This window comes from Cimex lectularius, unplaced genomic scaffold (genome assembly GCF_000648675.2).
Source record: "Cimex lectularius strain Harlan isolate CLEC.00 unplaced genomic scaffold, Clec_2.1 scaffold98, whole genome shotgun sequence".
NCBI lineage: Eukaryota > Metazoa > Arthropoda > Insecta > Hemiptera > Cimicidae > Cimex > Cimex lectularius.
In genome coordinates, this window is record NW_019392897.1 from 1,292,405 (window position 1) to 1,314,155 (window position 21,751).

A 21,751-nucleotide genomic window follows, 5' to 3' on the forward strand; every position below is an offset into this window, starting at 1 on the left:
TCGCCACACGACTTCTCGAGCTTGGGTGTTTTACGTAAAGTCACCACCACAGTTGAATCCGGGGACCAAGGGTAAGAAAAGTTAGGAAACAGTTTGCGTGTATTGTTTCGTTTGTAGGTCAGTACACGGTTGAGTGTATGCAAATAGCTCCAACAATAGAGAAATGGCGGTTACTTGAAGGGAGGAAGTGACATTACAGAGTTCTGGGAAATGAGATAGGTCGTTGCGAACAAAAATTGCTGTCCCATCGGAATCGTTAGTCGCGTTAAATTGTGTGGTCTAGGATGTAAAATCGCGATCTGTCAGTAACGTGTGTTTCTGTTATTAAAACTACATCAATTCTTTTTTTAATATAATGGTATTTTGAGTTCATATCGTCAGTCGGTTAGTCCGTTGGCGTTCCAAAGCACAGGGTAAGAGAGTGACGAGTGAGGAATATTTAAGGTGAATGCTTGGGAACAGGCTGTTTACAACTTTGGTTAATGAAGATATTATTATATTATATTATTGATAGAAATAATTTAGAAATGATCCTAGTAGGTTTGTCATATCTCCTGAAGGAGCAGGAGTTTAGGTTTGGGTGGCTGGTGAAGGAGTAGTGGGAGCGGGACAGGAAACTGAAGATTGAGTGGACCCTACGACTACCTGTGATAAATGATACGTTTTTATTGAAGTGATCCATAACCATCTATTAAAAACCTTATTATGTCAATTTGTAGACATTTTCATAATTGTTTTGTCTTGATGATGACTTTAAAATAGGTCGAAAGCACGGCAGATAAGAATTGGATTTGTTTTTGCCATCCATCAGAGAGTAAAAAAGTAGTCGATATATCTAACACTTAAAACAAAACAACAAAGTTAGGAAGAACGATCGGAAATGACCAACTTCAAATATTGGAACATTTACCCCAACGTCAAATAATAAGAAATGATCCAGTTGAGGTTATCAAGCAAATGTTTTATGACCTCAATTGGATCTTATCTATTCATATTTATAGTATACTTTTTGAGAAATTGCACATCGCTAAGTGATATATGTCATGTAGTGAAGTATTTTTTTATATTTTTAATTTTCATCAAAAGTGCCAACATGGAGGTTTCGACGGCAGGAGACGGTGGAAAAATTTTAACGTTTCTTTATCAAGAAGTTGTTTGGGCTCCCCCTCATAACACCAAATTAATAGAAGAAGAACAAAAATAACTTTATTCTGAGACCGGTGTCCCCTAAGAATAATTTACATGAAATAAATAAAGGAAGTTCCTTCTATGAAGTTAAAAGTAAAAAAAAGATAGAAATCTTGACACAATGTATACCAATAAGGCAGGACAGAAGAAAAAATTATGAGAATATTAAACAAAAATTTAAAGGGATTTAAAGAAGGAAAAGGAGGCAGCGTGACGAATAGAAAGGGGAAGGGAGTTTCAGAGTTTAGGGGCTCGGATCAGAAAGGATCTTTCGAAGGTATGGGTTGTATGTTATGGAAGGGTAAGGTCGATTGGGGATGAGCGGGTCTTACGAGTGAGATGTGAGAAGGTGAATTGGAGGGATTGGATGATGTAGGGAGGACGACGAATGTGGATGGACTGGAAAAGAAAGCAACCTAGGAAATACTGTGCACGGAAGGAGGGGAATAGTCAGGAAAGCTGGGAATACAACCCCGACACCCGGGATCCCCGTGGGGTGCCGTACACAAATCTTACGCAACAATTCATAATACGCTTCAATCGCGCGTTCTCCTCCTCCGAGAGACCACCGTATGCCAAACAGCTATAATCGAAGAAGGGAAGTATAAGGGAAGATACAAGGAGTTCAAAGGTGGAAAAAGGTAAAAGAAGCCAGGACCGACGAAACAGGCTGAGGGAGGCAATGGAATGGCGGGAAATTTGGGAAATGTGAGAATGCCAGGAAAGTTTTTGGTCAAAGACTACTCCTAGGTTTTTAACCGAAGAGCAGAAGGGGATGGGATGGTTATTTAGCATGGGAGGTGGGATGCTGTGGAGGGAATTGAGGAGTTGCCTGGACCCGATAATTATGGCGGTGGATTTGGACGGATTGAGGACGAGGGAATTTTTATGGGCCCATTCGTTGATGGAGTTTAGGTCTTTTTGGATCTTGAGAGTGGCCGAGTGAAGATCGAAGGGTGGAAGGATATGTATATTTGGGAGTCATCGGCATATAGGTGATAGTTGCAGGACTGGATGGAGTCGGGCAGATCATTGATATAAATGGAAAAAAGGATAGGAGAGATGATAGAGCCTTGGGGCACCCCAGATTTTAAAGGGAGGAAGGAGGCCATTGGGAAAGGAGACAGCTTGGTGGCGATTGGTAAGGTAGGAGTGGAACCAACGGTGCTGGCGGAGAAGGAAAAAGATTCGAGTTTGGAGAGGAGAGAAGAGTGAGGGACAGAATCGAAAGCTTTAGAAAAATCAAGAAGGACAAGTATAGTAACTTTCCGTTGGTCCATTGCTAAGTGGAGGTTACTGGTAATTTTTATTAGTGCTGATTGGGTGGAATAACCTTGGCGGAAGCCAGATTGGAGGGGGTTGAAAAGATGGGACTGTTCAAGGTGCCTGGAGACTTGTTCTTGGACTAATCTTTCTAGGGGCTTGGACAGGTTTGAGAGGATGGAAATTGGACGGTAGTCTGTAGGGGAGGATGGGTTGGGGGTTTTATTGACAGGGTGGACAAGAACTTTTTGCCAGGCTGTCGGAAAAACAGAGTTTTGGAGTGAGTAGTTATAGATGTGAAGTAGAACAGGTAGTAATATTGGGAGGCAGAGTTTATGAAAATGGATAGGGATGCCATCAACTCCAATGGCATTGGAGTGGGATTTGGTTATGGCCTTGAGGACTTCGGCTGGGGTTAGATAGGAGAAATAGAAGTTAGACGAACTGAATGAGGGACCAGTGGGAGCGGGTATGGGGACAGGCATTGATGAAGAAGAGTTAGGCGAGACAAAGTGGGTGTTTAATTCTTCAGGGGAGACAGGATAGGAAGGGTGGGCGACATATGCCAATGTTACGAAGGAGCTTCCATTTTGCTCTAGGATCCGGAGTGGTGGAGAGTGCCTCTTGGTAATGAAGGGCTTGAATTAAATTACATGGTTTCTATTGAGACTTCAATCTCTCCAGTTCATGTTGTTACCTTCGGTCTCCATGTTAGATACTGCATCAAGACTTTGAATCTGCCTGCTCACCGCCTTTCTCGTTCTCTTGCCTTTGAGGTTATCAATAAAAAAAATATGGGGATAAGCTGCGTTAATTTGGCGGCGAAGTACTCATGCCCTTTTGACTCTAACTTCCAGGATCGGGATAAATGGTGTGCCCAGTTGATGGTCATACGTCAAAGGATTGACGAATGTTACCGGGAAGAGTGACCGCACGGTCGGCTCGACAGACCGTTTTCTTTTATATGAATCTGCAGTACCCCCCTTACCTTGCTGTCCCTTGATTCCAGAAATACAGAACTTTCGCCCACGGAACTGAGCTGGTTTTTTTAATTAAGAGGCGGGTTGCTTTTTCTTAACTACATTCCGTGACGATAAAGAGTTACCGCTCTGTGCTATTTGTAACCTCAGAGAAAGGAAGGATGTGTTCCATTTCTTGAGTGTATGTCCCATCGTCCCGGAATTTAGATATCCCCATACAGATCACAGCAGGCTCACCAGAACCCAGATAATTGAATTCCTTAATGGCAGGAACAGTTTGCAATTGATCAGATTCGCACGACAGGCTTGATCGTATAGTCATGATCTAATTAGGGAATTCAATTATGATCAATAGTCCTTTTCCTTTTTAAATTAGTATTATTGTATTATTATTATTTTATTTTTATTTATATATTTTTGATGGTTGTGGCTTCAACCTCCGGCAGACGGTTTTTATCCATGCTGTTATTTTATGTTATGACATATATTTTTGTTTTGTAAACATTTCGTATTAATAAAGCATTATTATTATATCATTAAATGTGCTAACGCTAAATAAAAGTCGTAAAAGGTAGTCATCATTGATTAGATATTTTTAATCTAAAACATAATTAGGCTCGGGACTATGCCAGTTTGTCCTAATTATTTAAATTCTCAAAAACTAATCATGTCCAGATGACTAGATGAAGTGTGTCGGAGCATCAAAAACTTTAAGAAGAAGTAAAGGTACGTACTGAATACAAAAAATAAACATGCTTACAAAAATGTTCATGTTTAATGTACAACATACTAATATCGTTTCATTATTTACATTTTCACTAAATGAACTTAATTTTAAAAATATCAACAATAATTTTTTAAACAGCATTGAATGTGTGAAAATGTTGGGCTGCGTTTTTAAAACGGCAGTTCAATTTTGTTGTCAATGAGACCATATTACGGTGTACTTGCAGCTGGAGGATTATGCCCATGCGAGGTATGCGACGAAACAGAATTATCATCAGACCCATCGACCGATGATTCAACTGGATTAGCACGTCGAGGTTGTCGATAGTTGTGAGTATATGACCAGTAGGACTGACGAAGCTTGGGTATTTTGAAATTAAACATCAAATTGTTGATTTCGTGCATTGCTATTTCGCGAGTGTCGTCATCTAGCGCTTTCAATTTCAAACATAATAGATCACAAAATAAAGAGCATTCATCGTTTGCTGGTTTTGATTTATTAGCAACGTGTTCAAACAAAGAATCCTCGTCCTTGCGCTTCTCAACGTTTCCTGTCATATCGGCTTTTCTTTTTCTGCTTGATGGAAGTCCCCCTTGATCAATTGCAGCTGCTTCCGTTCCTGCAGTGATATGAGTTTCTTCATCGTGGGATGCAGTGTTTATGTCAGAAGATTCTACTGAATCAGGTGTTGGGTGTTCATTAGTGGGTGGATCATCCCGTTCATTTTCTGGTCCCTGAAAACAAAGCATAATAGCCAACCTTTTTAAAACAGGTCAAATTTTAGATGTATGATGTAAAAACATTATTTTTAAATTACCTATATGTGCATAGAATAATAACATTAATAACCCTGTTTTTTACAGTTGCTTAAAAGTGAAGACGAGTTGAACATACAGAACAACACGAAAATCTTTGGAACTTTCCTAACTGTTTGGGGGGGCAAATGCATCATCATACAGTGCCCAATGAATATGTATTCATGTAAGGAAAGATTCAACATTTGTTGGGGACCTTTAGGCCGGTGCCACACTAGACGGAAGTTTTCGTGACGGAAATTTCGCGATGAAAAGTCCGCTCAAACTGTTTGGATATGCAGTTGATAACGTGACCCAGTGTATCGTGTACAATGAAAGAACTTTTCATTTTGTGTATTTACAAGGCAATGGAAAAGAGAAAGAGAGAACATTGGATTCATCTATTGAATATGAAAAGGGTAGCACTTGGCCAACTACACTGACAGTATGGGGAACTTCGGCTCTGTCAAGTTCTTCCAGTACTGTGGGATGACTATAGCTTCATTTGACGAGCGTCTCTAAAATTCCACAGACAGAGCTTGTTCTGAACTTCCACAATAAATTGGTCCAAGTCCGTCCTAGATCAGCTTCACATGCAGTTTGCAGTCCGTCTGCCTACCTCTTCCGTTCTAGGCTAGTCCGCCGTCAGTGTGGCGCACCCCAACTACTTTGCACTGTTTTGCTCTTTTTAGACGAAACGCAGCGGAACATGGACGCTGGTGCATCAACGGAGCTCGACGGAGACATTGCGACGTAAATTTCCGGTCGTTCTGGCGCTGGCTATGTGTTTTGAATGTAAGCTTGTGCAGCGGAAATTTCCGTCGCATTCCGTCTAGCGTAGCGCCGGCCTTAGTGGTACTTCTAGTTCTTGTAGTTGCCCACTATCGTTTCACATATGTAGATATTGCCAAAGCCGGATAAGCGATGGAGGAGTTTTGAACAATTCATCTCAGTTCTTTAAACTACGGAAGGGTCAACTAAAACTACAACCTGACAGGAAGCTGCCTTCATCTGAGAAAATGTTACCATCTTCGTTGGGGACGCAGCTTTTACCTTGAGTCACACATGATGATGCCATATCCTGGTATCTATGAGTATGAAACTTTTTTCGGGTACCGGTTATCTCGTGCAGGGCGTGTTGTTGAAAATGTTTTGCTATAATGGCATTTGTTTTTCGTGTTTTTAGAAAACCAATGGTGTTAGAGACAGAGGAAGTGAGTAACATTACTCTAGCATGAGTCCTTTTGCTTAACTTCAGAGGAGAAGGACATCATCAGCAACATTTTATACTACTTTAGGTATGTTAGTCACTGGAGTAGATGGTGTATCAATTCCTGGATCTTGGAGAATTAACCTCAGTGAATTAACGTCCTTCTTCCTTAAAACAGGAGAAGTACCTTATTTCGTGGCTCCTTTGCTGGGTATCTCATCACAAGTGACGTGTTACCTTGGTTGCTTTGGTAAGAGATGTATTGCTAATAATCTTTTGAGTCGTTTCTAGTTACTTTGAAAACAGGGTAGCAGAATAGTAAATAAGCCAATGAAAAATAACAGAAGGCAGTTTCGTCAGTTTTGGGTATTTTTTCTGGAATGTCGTCTTAAACAGTCTTATAGGAAAAATTGAAGAATGGGATATTGAATTAGCTGCTTATCGAAGACCTGGTAACCCTCATAGAGGCTGATTCCAAAGGGGAACTCGCAGAAATAGTAAAATGGTGTAAATAGGTCAAGTTAAAAATCTCCCCTGATATCACACACCAATGGTAAAAAGTAAGCTCACTAGTCCACCTGAAATAAAAATACAGAGAGTATTAAACCGAGCGTAAAGGTAATATGTCACGGGATAGAAATATATTCTCCGAATGGAGTAGAAAAGCAGAAAATAAATAGAAATTTAGCCCACAAGCCCTATCGACGTATAAAAGCCTACCCATTGCTACCTAAGTAAGTGCGACGTGGGCGAGAAAAATAAAAAGCAATACCAGAAACATCCTTGAACAGAGCCAAAGAATAGCCATACTGAGATGTACAACGAATACAGGACAACATCCACGCACTCCTTACAAGTTATTGGTTATGCCCAACCCATCGATATTGTCCTTCAGTGCGACGTATCACTTAGGCAAACCAATGAAGGAAAAACCAAACTTACCACACGTTGAGAGACAAGATCTAGAAGTGCTCCGAAAAAAACAATGCGTGATCTGTATGAAAAAAATTTATAAAAGAAAGGTAGCCAATCAGATAGGAAAATAGCGATAAGTGAAGGCTGACTTTTAAAAACTTCCCTATAATTGAAGAGAGGGCAAAAGCGAACTGAGTACTTCCCGATTTTTATACAATATAATTGCTATCAGTCACGGGAATTTCGCAACGCGCCTCTACAAGTTTAAAAGAGCCAGTTGTGCTCAGTGTGCAAAACAGAGGATGATGTAAGGCAAAGATTATTCTCGTGCACTTTGCCACAGAAGGAGCGGATAAAACTAAAGGCTTTATTCTCAAAAAAATGGCCACCAGAAGTGAAAAGAAGAAAGACCTTGTTTCAGACGATTCAACTTATTTAAATCGCTCAGCCAATCAAGGGTGGACCGACTTGATAATGTAATGTACCAATGTATTTAGTGTAATGTGCACAGTTCGGTTTAAATCGTTTACGTTAATGCATATTTATTACTAGAAAAAAGAAAATGTTTTTCTAAAACCTACGTCCCAGCAGACCGCACCTCACGATCTCCAAATAATCATTGGCTTACGGTCACTAAACACCACACATTTATTTACTATTTATTTACTATCATTGTATATAAGTAATTATTAATAAGAGCATGCACAAGATAGATTAACCCGGGCTAGTGTCCTTTCCATTATTTATAAAGGGTATAATAGCAAGGGGAGACCCATTTAGGAATCCAATTTAACACAAATACAAAAAAAAACTTACTTTCGTCAAGCCGCACCTTCAGACAGGTAGGAAATTCAGGAAGGCGTTAGGTATAAAAAGCTCTTTTGAAGGACCAAAATTTTAGTACAAGTCTCCCTAAGGTACCGCCTGGCCGGATAAGCGAAAAAAGTATTATTAATACAAAATTAACTTCTGTGGCAGGAAGTTTAAATAAATTGATATTTTATACGAATTATGTTCACTAGCATACTCTACGATAGGGATTTCGAGGAGCTAGTTGTTCACTGAAGACAAGCGGGCTTACCGATAAAACGAGAGTTAAACACTTGCCTAAGTCGAACAAATTTTCTGAATTTAAGAACCATCTAAATGAAACAAAACTCGATTTCAATTTCAATTTAAATACAACAGTGTTACAAGTTTCAAAAAAGAGAGGGAATTAGATTAGTTTGACAAATTTTAAATAAAAAATGTAAGATTAAACATGGAGATAAATGCATCAATAAATAATAGATTATGACTCACCTCCTATTGTAAACATGTACATAAATAATATTTGATATGCAAATTAATCACTAATTTAAAATTATTTTCTTACAGTATTTATTAGGATAATATTTAGTTGTGTTATAATTCACATTTTTTCCCTGCTCCGAGAAATATCGAAAACTGTGGAGTGAGTGTTGATGTCTGCAGAGTAAAAGTAAGTTATTAGCGAGAATGGAGTGGGTTCAGCCCAGTCCCGAGGAATGTCAAGTACTCTGGGTGAGTGAATGTTACCAGACATCTATGTTTGTGGTGATGTATACATATGTATTGCATGTTTTGTTTCTATTCTGTATTTGACAACTTGAGGTACAAACGAGAGTAATCGGACCGAGACGCTTAAAAGGCTGCACTTTAAAACAAAATACGCGCGAAAGAAGAGAAAAAGAAGGAAAAATGCAGAGGGCCGGCGATGACCTCAGCTGTTTGTCGGTCCCACTTTATGTAAATTCACGTTTTTCCCACGTTCAAAATTGGGCGGCATTAATAACCAGGTTATCATTGGGCGGTAGATCGTCGGGTTCCTTCACAATTGATGTAGAGAGACACAGGTTCTCATTCTCCTGCTGGGGAATGTTTAATGCTCGAAATATGGATCATTGAAAACAAAAATTCTGTAAATAAGAGCTATCTTCTGAAAAGATTTAATACTCTTTATTTCCCTTCATTTATGTAGACTTTTTCAACAGCTTCTTGTGAAATTTTTGAAAATCCAAGAAACCAAATCGAGTTGGTTTTACGCGACGGCTTAGCTGTAAAAAGTAAACAGGATAAACTTACTGTACTCAGGTATTCTTGGTACGCATTCAAGCAAAAAAATATGATTTGACCACCAGGAATATGTCATATCCATGAAAAAAGTTAAAACTAAAATGTGTAGTATTTAGTGACCGTTAATTAATTATTATATAGAGATCGTGAGATGCGGTCTTGTGAGATGTAGGTTAAGAAAAACATTTTGTGTGCCAACGTTTCGATCTTTATTGAGATCACCTTCAGGTTCTGGGATTTATAAACATTGTTTAAATTGTACAAATGTAAGACGTGAAAATGAATTTATACAATGATGTACAAAATATAAATTTTTTATGATTAATCAATGTATTTGTACTCACCTAAACAGGAATAAACATCAATTACAGAACAGACACATGCCGCAGCCTCGCTAATATCATAAATCAAATTCAGTATCAATAACATACATATAACACACAAAACAATACAATATATAAAACGATCATTACACTCCACACATCAAACAGCAATAGTCTAAATCCCCAAAAATGTATCTCTCATTTCCCTAATAATCCCGTCTATAATAATCCTGAGTTTTTTTAATCCTTTGTACATAATTCTGTAAATAGCTGTAATTTAGTTTAAATATACATAAAAAAGTAATTTTTGTAAATATTATATTTCTAGACAGAACATAAAAGAAATTGAAATATGGATTTTTAGCAAGGTATTTTTTGACTTTACTATAAATTATTGGTTACAATGTCAAATATAAATATTATGATAGTAATTTCTTATAATTTTATATAGATGTCTGTTTCACCGTCAAAATGTATTATGCTGGCCATGTGCTCCATAGCGCACTTATTTATACACTTGTACAATAGTTTTTCATATTAATCGTTTCTTCATCCTTGGGAAAGTACATATACAATTGTATTACACTAATTGTTAATTGTATGTTGTTTTGTATTTATTTGAATTTGTAATAAAATAGGCCCCGATGATGGCACTATAAAGTGCCGAAAGCTCGGTGAACCCAGCGTTTAGTCTTTTTTTTTCATCCGTCTAATGACCTCTACGAAGATTGGAACCTTACATAGATTATCGGCAGGTCGATCAACAAACATCACATCTTAATCCTGAAAGGCTAAACTAGGCCCGAACAACAAACCATTACCCTTTTTTCCATTGTAGATCACTTTCAGCTCGAACAACCTAACTCTTCATAGAAAAATGAATTTCTATTCATACTTCCTTCCCCGCTCCCTCCAAATCAAAAATATATGTAAATAAAAAAAAACATTAATATCTCACTATACACTCAACACGACGCACAACCGTGACACATCTACACAGAAATATACTTTGAGTGAGTACAAATACTTCGATTAAACCTAAAATTTCTATATTTTTTATATCATTGTACAAAAATTGATTTTAACATCTTACATGCACTTGTATAATTTAAACAATGTTTATAAATCCCAGTCCCCGAAGATGATCTCAATAAAGATAGAGACGTTGGCACGATAAAGAAAATGTTTTTCCAAACCTACATCATACAAGACCGAATCCAGCTATAGCTAAATAATCTTTAAATTAAAAGGGAAAAAGTCTAATTTAAAGAGAAAGAGGTTTAAATTAAATGAAAAAAAGCTTTACCTTATCAGGCATTTTTGTTTTCCTTGGTTCATAGATACTGTGCAAAAATGATTCCATTTTCTCGTAGGCAAACCATTTTGGCTTGAACGCTTCTTCAGTTCTAGTGTGATTTTTGGAACTTTTTTTTACTTTTAACGCCAACTTCCTGTAAGTCGCCATCAAAGCTTCTTTCTTCTTTTTCAGCTCTTTTAGAGAACAGTCAACACTGATGCTACCTTGGATTCGCTTCCAAGCTTCATATATATTGTTCCTATCCTTGTGGTCCGCATGATGCAGATTCCAGATGGAAGGTTCCCCCTCGTACAAATCCAAAAACTCCATAATGACTTTATTTGACCATTCCATATTTATCCAAGATGACGCGCTGAAATCGTTCTAGACCGAACCGGTACAAAGGAAGCAAACCACATCAGACCGTGGGAACGGGTGCTCGAGCCGTACTGAGGCGTGTCATCAGGCGAGCCCCAAGCCCTTGATGTCGGAGTGTTTACCGACAATACACGGGGAAGGCCGAGCCACCTCGAGCAATGACGTGTCGTTACGTTCCCATGGCGTCAGATATGACGCACAACTTCAGACCAGGCTCGCCAAGCCACACGCCGTGGGAACAAAGCTTTTGCGATGACGGATCTCTAATCTGACTGAAGCAATTTCCTCTCTTTTTTATTTCTGATCGATGGCTAGTTTTTATTTCGCGAAGTTTATTATTTTCCATGCTAAGCTTAGTTTGTACACTTGTAAAATTTAAAATAATTTTTATCCATTAGATTTCGTGGTCCGATTGATCCAAAAACTTCTTTTAATTAATTAACCTTTCAGATCAGACTTCTCAGTTTAAATATTTTTCTATATGTAAGGTATTGGTTGAAATAAAAAAGCCAGTGTCACGAGTGGGATTCGAACCCACGACCTTCGGCTAAATACGCCGCTGCTCTACCTGAAAAATGGCAAAAAGGAGGGAAAATTCGAAAGGTGGGCTGAGATGGGAAGTTGATGACCGAGTGGATCGAAGTCACGATAACTCAAGTGGTAGAGCAACGGTGTATTTAGTCGAAGGGCGTGGGTTCGAATCCCGCTCGAGGCACTGGCTTTTTTTCATCTCAACTAAAAACCTTAATTAATTGTTTCGATCTTTATTGAGATCATCTTCAGGGCGTGGGATTTATAAACATTGTTTGAATTTTACAAATAAATGCATGTTTTTTTCCACATCCTACAAATATACAAATACCAATACCTTACTTAAAAATTAATTAATTGAAATAATTTTTATATTTAAAATATTTAATAATTGCGAATACTTTTTGTTCCTACGATGACCAACCGTTTCTAATTCATTGCCAGCTAAGAAGATACATACGAAACTCACAGAATATGCCCTTTATTCATTGATTTTTTTTCTTAAACATCTTCCTGCTGAAAAAATGTATTTATGGCAAGAAAGCAATAAATAAGCAGGTTAAGAGATAGACAGAAATCCACCACTGAAGATGGCAAGTTACCTAAACGTTTTACATTCAGTGATTCACGTCAGGTTTTATTGTTGTATCAGCTATTTTTTTGACTATGGTATGAATGATTAAAACTTTCGAATTCATTCAAAAATCGATATATTCTAAATTCTTCGTTGATTTTTTATGGCAATTGTAACTATTATTTAAACCTACAAATTGAATATTCAAATATTAGTTAATTTTACATATAAATTAATTTGTTGAAGTTGTCAAGAGCGGTAAAAAGTGAGGTAGTTTAGAAAAACATCTTTTTCATTTTTTGCCGAAATTTCGACCTTTATTACGGCCATCTTCAGAACATGAAGTGGCATGTGACACCAAAAGAATAGCACCACACTTTATGCCCTGAACATGATACGGTCGAAAAGACGGCAAAAAAATAAAAAAGGTGTTTTTCTAAACTACCTAATTGTAGTGTCATATTGCTATTTGTGAAATTGTTTGTGAAACTTGAATTTGTATTCTTCTGTTTTTGAATGATTCATTCAACTTACGGAAATAGATAATATAAATTATTTTTAACAATATTGTAAAAGAGGTTTACCCGTGAGAAAGACAGTGATATTTTTTTGGCAAAATGTGTAATTCATGAAACTGATGATGATCGGAGAAATTTCTTCCCAAACCAAGAATAGCACCACACTTTATGTTAGTATGAAATACTTGGGTCAAAATTTATATTTACATCTGTATTGTATTTTTTCCAATCAACATATATTTAAGTAATTCACCCAGGCCCTGAAGATGAATCGAATAAAGGTCGAAACGTTTCATAAAATGAAAAAAAGCGTTCTAAACTCCCTCATTCATAACCGCTCCTCAAGACTTCAATAAATTATGAAACAAGGTTACTAAGAAACACACATTTACATATAAAATTCAACAAAATGTTTCCTAAATAACCATTGCGTACTTATCATGTATTATTTATACCCAAAAATTGAGTTTTCAAATATTAGTAGTATTTTCTAAATATTAATTGTGTACCTATAATGTATGAAATAGTATTTATGGAAAATTGTGGTTATTAGCAAGGTGAAGCACAAGATAAAACGTCAATAAAGGCAGAGTAAAGCCGAAACGGTCTGACAGCACAAAACAGCGAGATTTGCAGACCAAAGTTCAAATATTGTAACAATTTTTACGATTTTTGAGTAAATTGTCAAAATTTTAATATTTAGTGATGTATATCAGGTTTATTCTCAACCAACACCTATATTTTTGACCATTTTCGTAATGACATATTGCAAAAGTTCTACTTTGTTAGAAAAACAGTCCATTCAGTATTATTGCAAGAAAAGAGCTCAAGCAGGGTGAGGTATCGAAAGAAATCCACCACAGAAGAAGGCGAAATACCTAACCCGTCTGAGAGGCAAACACATCTAGAACAGACATACAAAAATTATCGGAAACTACGTACAATCCTCGGAATATCGGTGTTTTTGAAAAGAAGCTTTTCATAAGAATATCGGGTTCGAATGCAGGGCCGCTGGATTCGAACCCGATACGTACCTTACAGTGATGACGCTGTGCCAACATTAGGTCGGGTTAGAGTTAAGGACGGGATAGGTTACATATCTATGACTCTATATTTGTTGTTTTCTTTACTCTTCATCCACGATTGCATTATTTTAAATTAATCACCATGTAAAAACCAATAATATAAATTATTTTTAACAATATTGTAAAAGAGGTTTACCCGTGAGAAAGACAGTGATATTTTTTTGGCAAAATGTGTAATTCATGAAACTGATGATGATCGGAGAAATTTCTTCCCAAACCAAAATTAACAACATGAATAACAATAATTCACAAACAACTTACACTATTCTAACTATTCTTTTGGCATGACCGTTTTGAATTTAGATAAAAATGCTAATTCATTTTTTTTTAAATATACAAATCAAGGGTGACGGTATAAAGAATAAACTATAAAAGGAAGCAAAGCCCTTTCTTATGTCCATGAAATAGCAAAAAAAGTTAAAAGTAGTAAAACGAGCAATAAATTAAGCGATTTATCATTTGTCATTATAAAGTATGATAATGCAACTGGCATCAGTGACTTAGAGTAGAAAGAATTCTCATATTTCATTTTTTGTATTATTTTTATTTTATAATCTCGTGCTAATTTTTCATCCGTCGGAAAATAATGCATTTCTCGACACATACCATGGGGGTTGAGTTGAGAAATACGAGAGCCGGTTTTAGGTTTAAGTATTCCTAAAAATATACAGTGCCAACTGCGCATTTAATTATGTCGTAACTCGGAGAAGGATTTAAATGATTCTTATCACTGCGTTTGGGTTTACAAGATAATTTTCTCTGATAAAAATGAATGACCCTAATGCAGAAAAATCTATTTTTAGGGAGAAAAGAAGGACAGTTTTGTAGGTATGGAATGAGACGTTCGTTGCATTTTATTTATTTATTTTTGACAGTTATGTTGTATACACCGATTTTTTACGTATGCACTAACATATTTACAAATTGTATTTTCTTCTAATGATTCCAGTGATAATAAAATTATGCAAACAATAGTCAAGAGGTACATAACCTGACCAATAAAAATCTTGAAACATTAATGGGTTGTACTATTTGTTTAGTTATGACATGATTTACGTTGGTTTCTAAAATTCAAAAATAAATTGCAATAATTTGTCAAACAATGAATTAGTTGAAATGTCATAATGGTATATTACAAAAATAAATATGCAGTTAATTTAGGTGAAAAAATTTTCATTTCTAATCATCCTGGTCAGTCAGTGGAGGGTTAGTGCTGCTTTGACCTGCTTATATCCTTAACCGATATCTGAAAACGGACTAACACTAGGTAATAATAGCACTGGATAATATATGTCATTTTGAAGAAAAAAATATTAAAGATCTAGCCAAATCACAACAGGCTCTCCACGGAACTGACATACTTCACTTAACCTCAGACAAGACGAAGGATCATGGGCAAAAACAGGCGATGAGAAAGCTTCTCTATTCTTAAAACTCTTAATGTACTCGAAGCACAAAATACCAACGATGCTGAAGTCTATCACTTGAACTTTATCGCCAAGGACCATCCCATGTCAAATGAACTATCAGCAAACTTCCTTATAAAAAATCTCCCTGTTAGACTAAATCATAGTAAACATCCCCCACTAAATGCAAAAATGTTCTCTTGCATACCTACTTGTTATATAAGTACTTCCTAATTCTATGGATATTTGCCTCAATTATCAACATCTCGAAAATCGTGAATCTGGCGTAATCCCCTTTATCCGCCCGACGTCTTTATCCAAAAATTGATTCCATCCATTTAATCCCTGTCTATCGGTCGCTTTTATAAGGACCTTGCTGATCGTTATTTCTGGGTAACGTACGGTTCTTCTGACTGACCTAACAATCCAGTCCGAACAAGAGTCCCTCAAGGTACTATCTTTGGTCCTATCGTTTACTTAATATACTGCTGACATCCATAATCATCTCAATACTTTCCTGTTCGCATTTTTAGACGATATTGCAATCCTGTCGTTGTTCGTGCCGTACCTCACCATACTTTGACCCGTGGCTAAAAAGTGTGGGATAAAAGTAAACTACGGTGAGCAATCCTTCCTCCTGTATTCCTGTACATAGGTGTTTGCTACTGAGGACTATACATCGAGAAACAACTCATCTCCTCATGATAGACTAATGCAAAAAGAATTTGATAGAATCATGGACAGTTGATCAAAATTACGCTTCAATAACAAAAGACTATTCAAACTGACATGGACTAACTGTATGTAAATATGGAGTTAAGCCAAAGCACCCAACTCTGTGCTCACCTAGCAACCCCAATTTTCTGTCTCTAATGAACCTTCACCACCTCAACATCCCTTACGTTTCCGATATAAAAAGTTCCACTCTTCGCTCATAGGTTATCCCAACCAGGTAGTCGTAGCTTCAGGAACGCTGATAGCCATGAGTTCTTATCCGAAATGATAGCGAGTGACAAGTAAGTACCTGGACATCCATCGCAGTGTCACTACTGAGTGACTTCTCCGAACTAGACTAGACAAATCATTATAGTTCATCATATTATAGTTAATTTCATATTCACTAATTTCGTGGTCCATTGAAAAATGGCAACAAGGAGGGAAAAATCAAAAGGTGGGGTTGAGATGGCAAGTTGATGTCCGAGTGGATCGAGGTCACGATAGCTCAAATGGTAGAGCAGCAGCGTATCTAGCCGAAGATCGTGGGTTCGAATCCCGCTCGTGCCATTGACGTTTTTATCTCAACCAGAAACCTTAATTAATTGTAATAAGTTAATTTTACAGTTGTAAATTTCTAATAAAAAAATTTGTAAAAATTACAGAAAAGGGATATATCTGATATTGTTGATATGTATTTCTTTTGGGCATTGGACTGAGAATTATCTTATTTAAATGATTTAAATACACAAACAGGCAAAAAATTTCATCCCCTTGTCATATAACTTGATTTATATATATTTTATATATTAATCAAAGACGTTTTTTAACTTATTAAGTTAATAATTAAGAATTTGCATAAAAAAGTTTTAAAAAAATGTAAATTGCTAAAGAAAATGAAAAATAATAAAACAAATTTTAAAAAATAAAAAGAGACGGACAGGTAAATTTTGTTTTAGGTTTTTAATTAACATTTCAATTTGGCAATTTTCAATCAACAAGGTTCACACCACGCGAAACATCCTCAGCACTAAGTGGCATTTTTAAGTTTAAAAATTGAAATTAAGAAAACAAAGATGAAAACTAAACAGTTTATTGCTTCAGGATTCAAATAAGACTGAGGGAACATTTTAAATTTCGTAAAAAAAAACATTGAAAAATCCTTTCTGGATTAAGGATTATGGGTGTATACTTCTAATTGATATTCCCAATGTAAAACATAGTATAAACAAATATTTGATAAAAACCATGAGACAAATTAAGGGCAGAATTTTCTTTCATTGAGGAAATGAAAAAATCAATCGGGTGGAATTGTTTGCCTGTCATTGTATATAAATACGTTATTTTTTCAGAAATGATGAAACTTTGTTTTCAATTGGGCCAAGGTCAACTACTCGACATGCAAAAAGTCTTGACTAGTTTTATAACTTTTTTTGGCTCTGGAATGCACAAAATTGTTCTGTTGTGAGACGCATATTCAATTCATTACACTATTAACCAGTTGAATAACTCTAAAATTCCAAATTTCATCAATAAACCTTGTTTTTATTTTTGCCATCATAAATGGCTTTCATTTAACACCAAAAATCATAAAATGTTTTTTAAATCCGCGGTTGAGTTAGTCATCCTCTTTAAAGTAAATGTCGTAATACTCATACAAATGTTGAAGTAATGCCTTAAATTGGCGATGATTCAGCTTCTTGGACCTTTTGAAATTCAGCCTTTATGAGTTTTCGCTTGACGTTATCTAATTTTAAAGCTTTTCAACTTAAATTGCTTCACCAAACTTAATCGGACGTGGGGGTTTTTACGAAACAATTGCATTGTTTATTCATTTAACTAGTTTCTATTTGGCACACCAGCGACTGTGAGGAGGAAACTAAGAAAACTGAAAGCATGTTTTACGAAGTCGTATAAAATTTTTCTTTTTGGTTCTTCCTTTCAATGATATTTAAGGATTCATGTCATAACATCATCAGACCCTTTTATAAAAATAGTAAATAAAGCAGTATCAATTATATCTGAACCCGTATTCATGCCAATGAATTAAATTTAACACGATGCAAAGCTTAATTATCAATAATGAATCTTTAGGTAATAAAAGTCTTTTAATTATTTACTTTTTCGGGCTTGGGCACATACAGTGGGACCTCAGCCCAGGCTGCAACCATTTATGGCCATAAGACTAAAGTTTATTACTTGCATTCTTCTCATTAATTTTATTTATGGTGTAAAATTGATCCTCGAAATCTTCACATGCAAAGAATAAATGGGCAACGGTGTAATAATATGCAGCTAACATTTATTCCTAGCACGTTTTTTCATTCTTTTTTTAAAAATATTTCTACCTTAATAATAAAATAGCATTTCTCACGAAGATTTACAAATTACGATTGAGTTAACGAGGGAAAATATTATTCCGGAATAATTTATCCTTTCACCGGTCCCGTTTTGAAAGAAAACGGAACAAAGGGAAAGCAAATCAGGCGAGCCGTGATTCAATCCTCTTGTCCCCTGGAATTGTTTACCAATAAATTTACTAAGAAGTAGTGAAATCGTGCTGATTCTACTTTTCTAGGTCTTGATGTATTAGTTAGCCATTTCAGGAAAATAGAAAGGCTCTTCTATGGCGGGACAATGCGATTAGGGATTCCTTATGGAAAGAATGGCATCGATGCTTTAAAGTATCGATATGTTGAAATATCGATACTCTCTAGATAGGAATACACTAGTGAATTAAAAATTGTGCCTGGAGTTCTTCTGAAAAATTCGCGGAATCTGGATCAGAGTATGATATGGTGCAGCACGGTGTAGAAGGTAAAGTATTGGTCCAAGTACGCTTCCTTGTTGTAGCAACCTCGCTCCCAGAGTTCTATCGTCAGGAAAGGCACAATCGTAAAAGAGTGCACTGACATAAAATCCTGATAAGAGCAGACTGTCAAATAACGATAAAAGTACTCACGTAAAGTCGTCTCTAAAACAATCAGTGAATTCACCCAAAATTTGCGAAACCTGGGCAATACAACGTCACATCAACAATAGTCGATGAATGAATCTAAAACCTGGCTAATATCTTTGGTCCCAGGACACTGGGTATTGAAAAAACCGTCAAAAAAGCCGCATTTGCATAAACCCCCGTAAGACAACCAAGCGGCCATAAAAATGTCATATCCAAAACACTCGGTAAACCTGGTTATGTTGGAGCCAGAGCACGAAAGATATTTCGAAAGCCTCCGAATAACTTTTCCACCTTCTCATATTCCTTGTTTATAGAACTTAGGTGTTTTAACGAACTGCACCAACGAATTAATTTGTTTATTTCTGGCTAAACCATTATACTCCGTAGGAGTAACTTTTGAACTTCAAACGAAGTCTGAAGAGGGAGCTAGCATTCCATGCCTGAATAACACGTTAGCAATTTGGAAAAGAATATCTCGAACAATCGTCCACATCGATTCGTACATCTCAAGAGTACAACAACAGATTTAACACGGTTGCCTCTCACTGCCACTCTGTAGCCACCTTGCTCGAGGTCAGTGGTTCAAGTCCACTCAGGCCTACCAATATTTCTGGTTGATGTTGCTAAAAAGTGATATCATCAGATATAAGTGATACGGTAATCTTGATGGGGCTATTGCTCAGCTGGGAGAGCACCTGCTTTGCACGTAGGAGGTCAGCTGTTCGACCCCGCTTAGCTCCACCTAAGCTGTAAGTTAAAAATAGATAGGTTAGCAGGCTAGATAATGGATGTGTACTTTAATAATCTGACACCCAGCCATCTATAAATGTAATTGCTTCCCCCACTTGTTATTATCTGAACTTACAGCTGTTTGGGTAACATGAGGCATCAAGTACTTAGATATTAGAACGATACACGGCGTCTCACAAGGTAGCATTCTTGGTCTCGTCCTGGGTTCCATTTACACTACTGACATTCCTATACTTCCCGACACCATCATTACGGTCTATACTCTATGCGGATGATTCAGAAAATTTGTCTTCTAACCCGAATTCTATCCAAATGAATTCCAATATCTAAGAAAACCTTGATCTTGCCAAAAACTTTCAAGTTACTTTCAAGATATGATCGAATGAGGAAAATGTAAACAATGAGTGGCAGACTGTATACATTTATAATATTACTGTCAATTTTCAGAATTAACTTGCTAATAGTTGTAAAAGTGTTTTTCCCAAGAAATCATCGTAAGTTTTTGAGAAATGTTGATGAGGCTGAATTTGTCCGATAATCCCCTAACCATCCTAACCATCAAATATTTGATGATTATTTAATAAATCAAACCGTTTTAACAGGTCATCGTTGATTAAAAAAAACATCTTTTTTTCAATTTTTAACTCGACGTTTATTGAATAAGATTTCATCGATAGGTTGTGACAACTTGGCAAACCCTGCTGTTCACACCATTAATTTTTATGAAGGGAAACTTCTTTTACACAGAAAAACCGACGATTGGGAGGATATCGCAGAAAGAGGTATAGGGGCTGCCTTTATTGATTGGGCCACAACCCCTCACACCTGAACCTAGAACCAATCACCCCTTCGTACCAAAACGGAACCCCCGCTCGTCTTCTTAGCTTCATCCCTTTCTGCCGCAACTCCTAACTCCGTACCCGGTCTGGGAGGCTCGAGGACAAATCAATTATAGGACGGAAAAACCTTTTATTTCGAATCTCTAGTGATCCGAGGGGAAACGGATGTGTTTCCCTTGGGAATAGGGTGGGATTCTTGAGGTCAAATCCGTGCGGAGAAGGTGTGTTAATTTTATATGAATAATCTCTATTCCCTTTTTGTTAAATCGTCATTGAATTTATGAAGTAACATTCTTCTTTCATATAATTAGAATTAAGATTAAAAATGTGCTTACATGTTACTTTGTTTGTTTTTATGTCTATACATATATCAAATTGTCTTATAGATAAAATTATTTAACACCTCATACATGGGTAGTAATTTTTCTTTTATTTTATCTCAAATAATCTGATCCCTCGTTCTAGAAGTTTAACGTGGAGCCCTACTCGATGACAGAAATTACTTTACTTTACATCCAAAATGTATATTTTGATCCAGAAGTTTGTTCGATAGGAAGGAAATCGAATAAGATCCTTTTTTGGTAGTGTAGTGTCAGACAAATCAGTATGTTTGTTGGTTTTTCCTGTATGGACAAAAACAAGACACACAAAAATTAGGCAACGTGTAGAGACTGCCAAATCTCAAAAGCAATGACTACACCATCAGCAGTCTTAGAAACAAACTATTGGAAGCACTGTCCAAGACGAAGCTAGAAAAAACTCGTACAGACTTCGTTATCTGTGAGAAACCCCAGAAAGTTTTAACAGAATATAACGAAAAATAAGACCATAAATACTTGGAATTGCAAAAACCAAACATAAAATCCTTCATCATTCAATGGATCAAAAAAGCAAAAGGAGAATCTATAGATGTTACACTGTAAGCTTATCCTCAAACAACCCTCTCCAAGACTGGAAAATTAGACTGCTACAATTAGATCGGACTAAACTCAGAGGAATGACAGGACTATGTAGCGGCCACTAGCATCTGAGAAAACATTTACACAACATGGGCATATTCAATGACTACCGCTTTCTAGGTTATGCAATGAGGAGGAAGAAAAAAGAAAGAAAGCCAATATTATTTTCGAATGTGAAGCACCCGCTCAACCTCCTTGGATACAAGGAAAACCCGGGGAAAGGAATTGTAGCCAGACAGTCAATGGC

At 36.5% G+C, this 21,751-nt stretch overlaps 1 protein-coding gene across 1 annotated transcript; it reads right to left on the reverse strand.

Annotated features, from left to right (window-relative positions):
* Window positions 1–4,257: 4,257 nt before the first annotated feature.
* Window positions 4,258–11,230, reverse strand: LOC106664372. The gene is made up of 2 exons (XM_014390053.2): window positions 10,801–11,230; window positions 4,258–4,892 (listed from the first exon to the last, which is right to left on the reverse strand). The coding sequence occupies exons 1-2, from the start codon at window positions 11,143–11,145 to the stop codon at window positions 4,368–4,370; spliced, it is 870 nt and encodes a 289-aa protein (XP_014245539.1). The 5' UTR covers window positions 11,146–11,230; the 3' UTR covers window positions 4,258–4,367.
* Window positions 11,231–21,751: the final 10,521 nt, after the last annotated feature.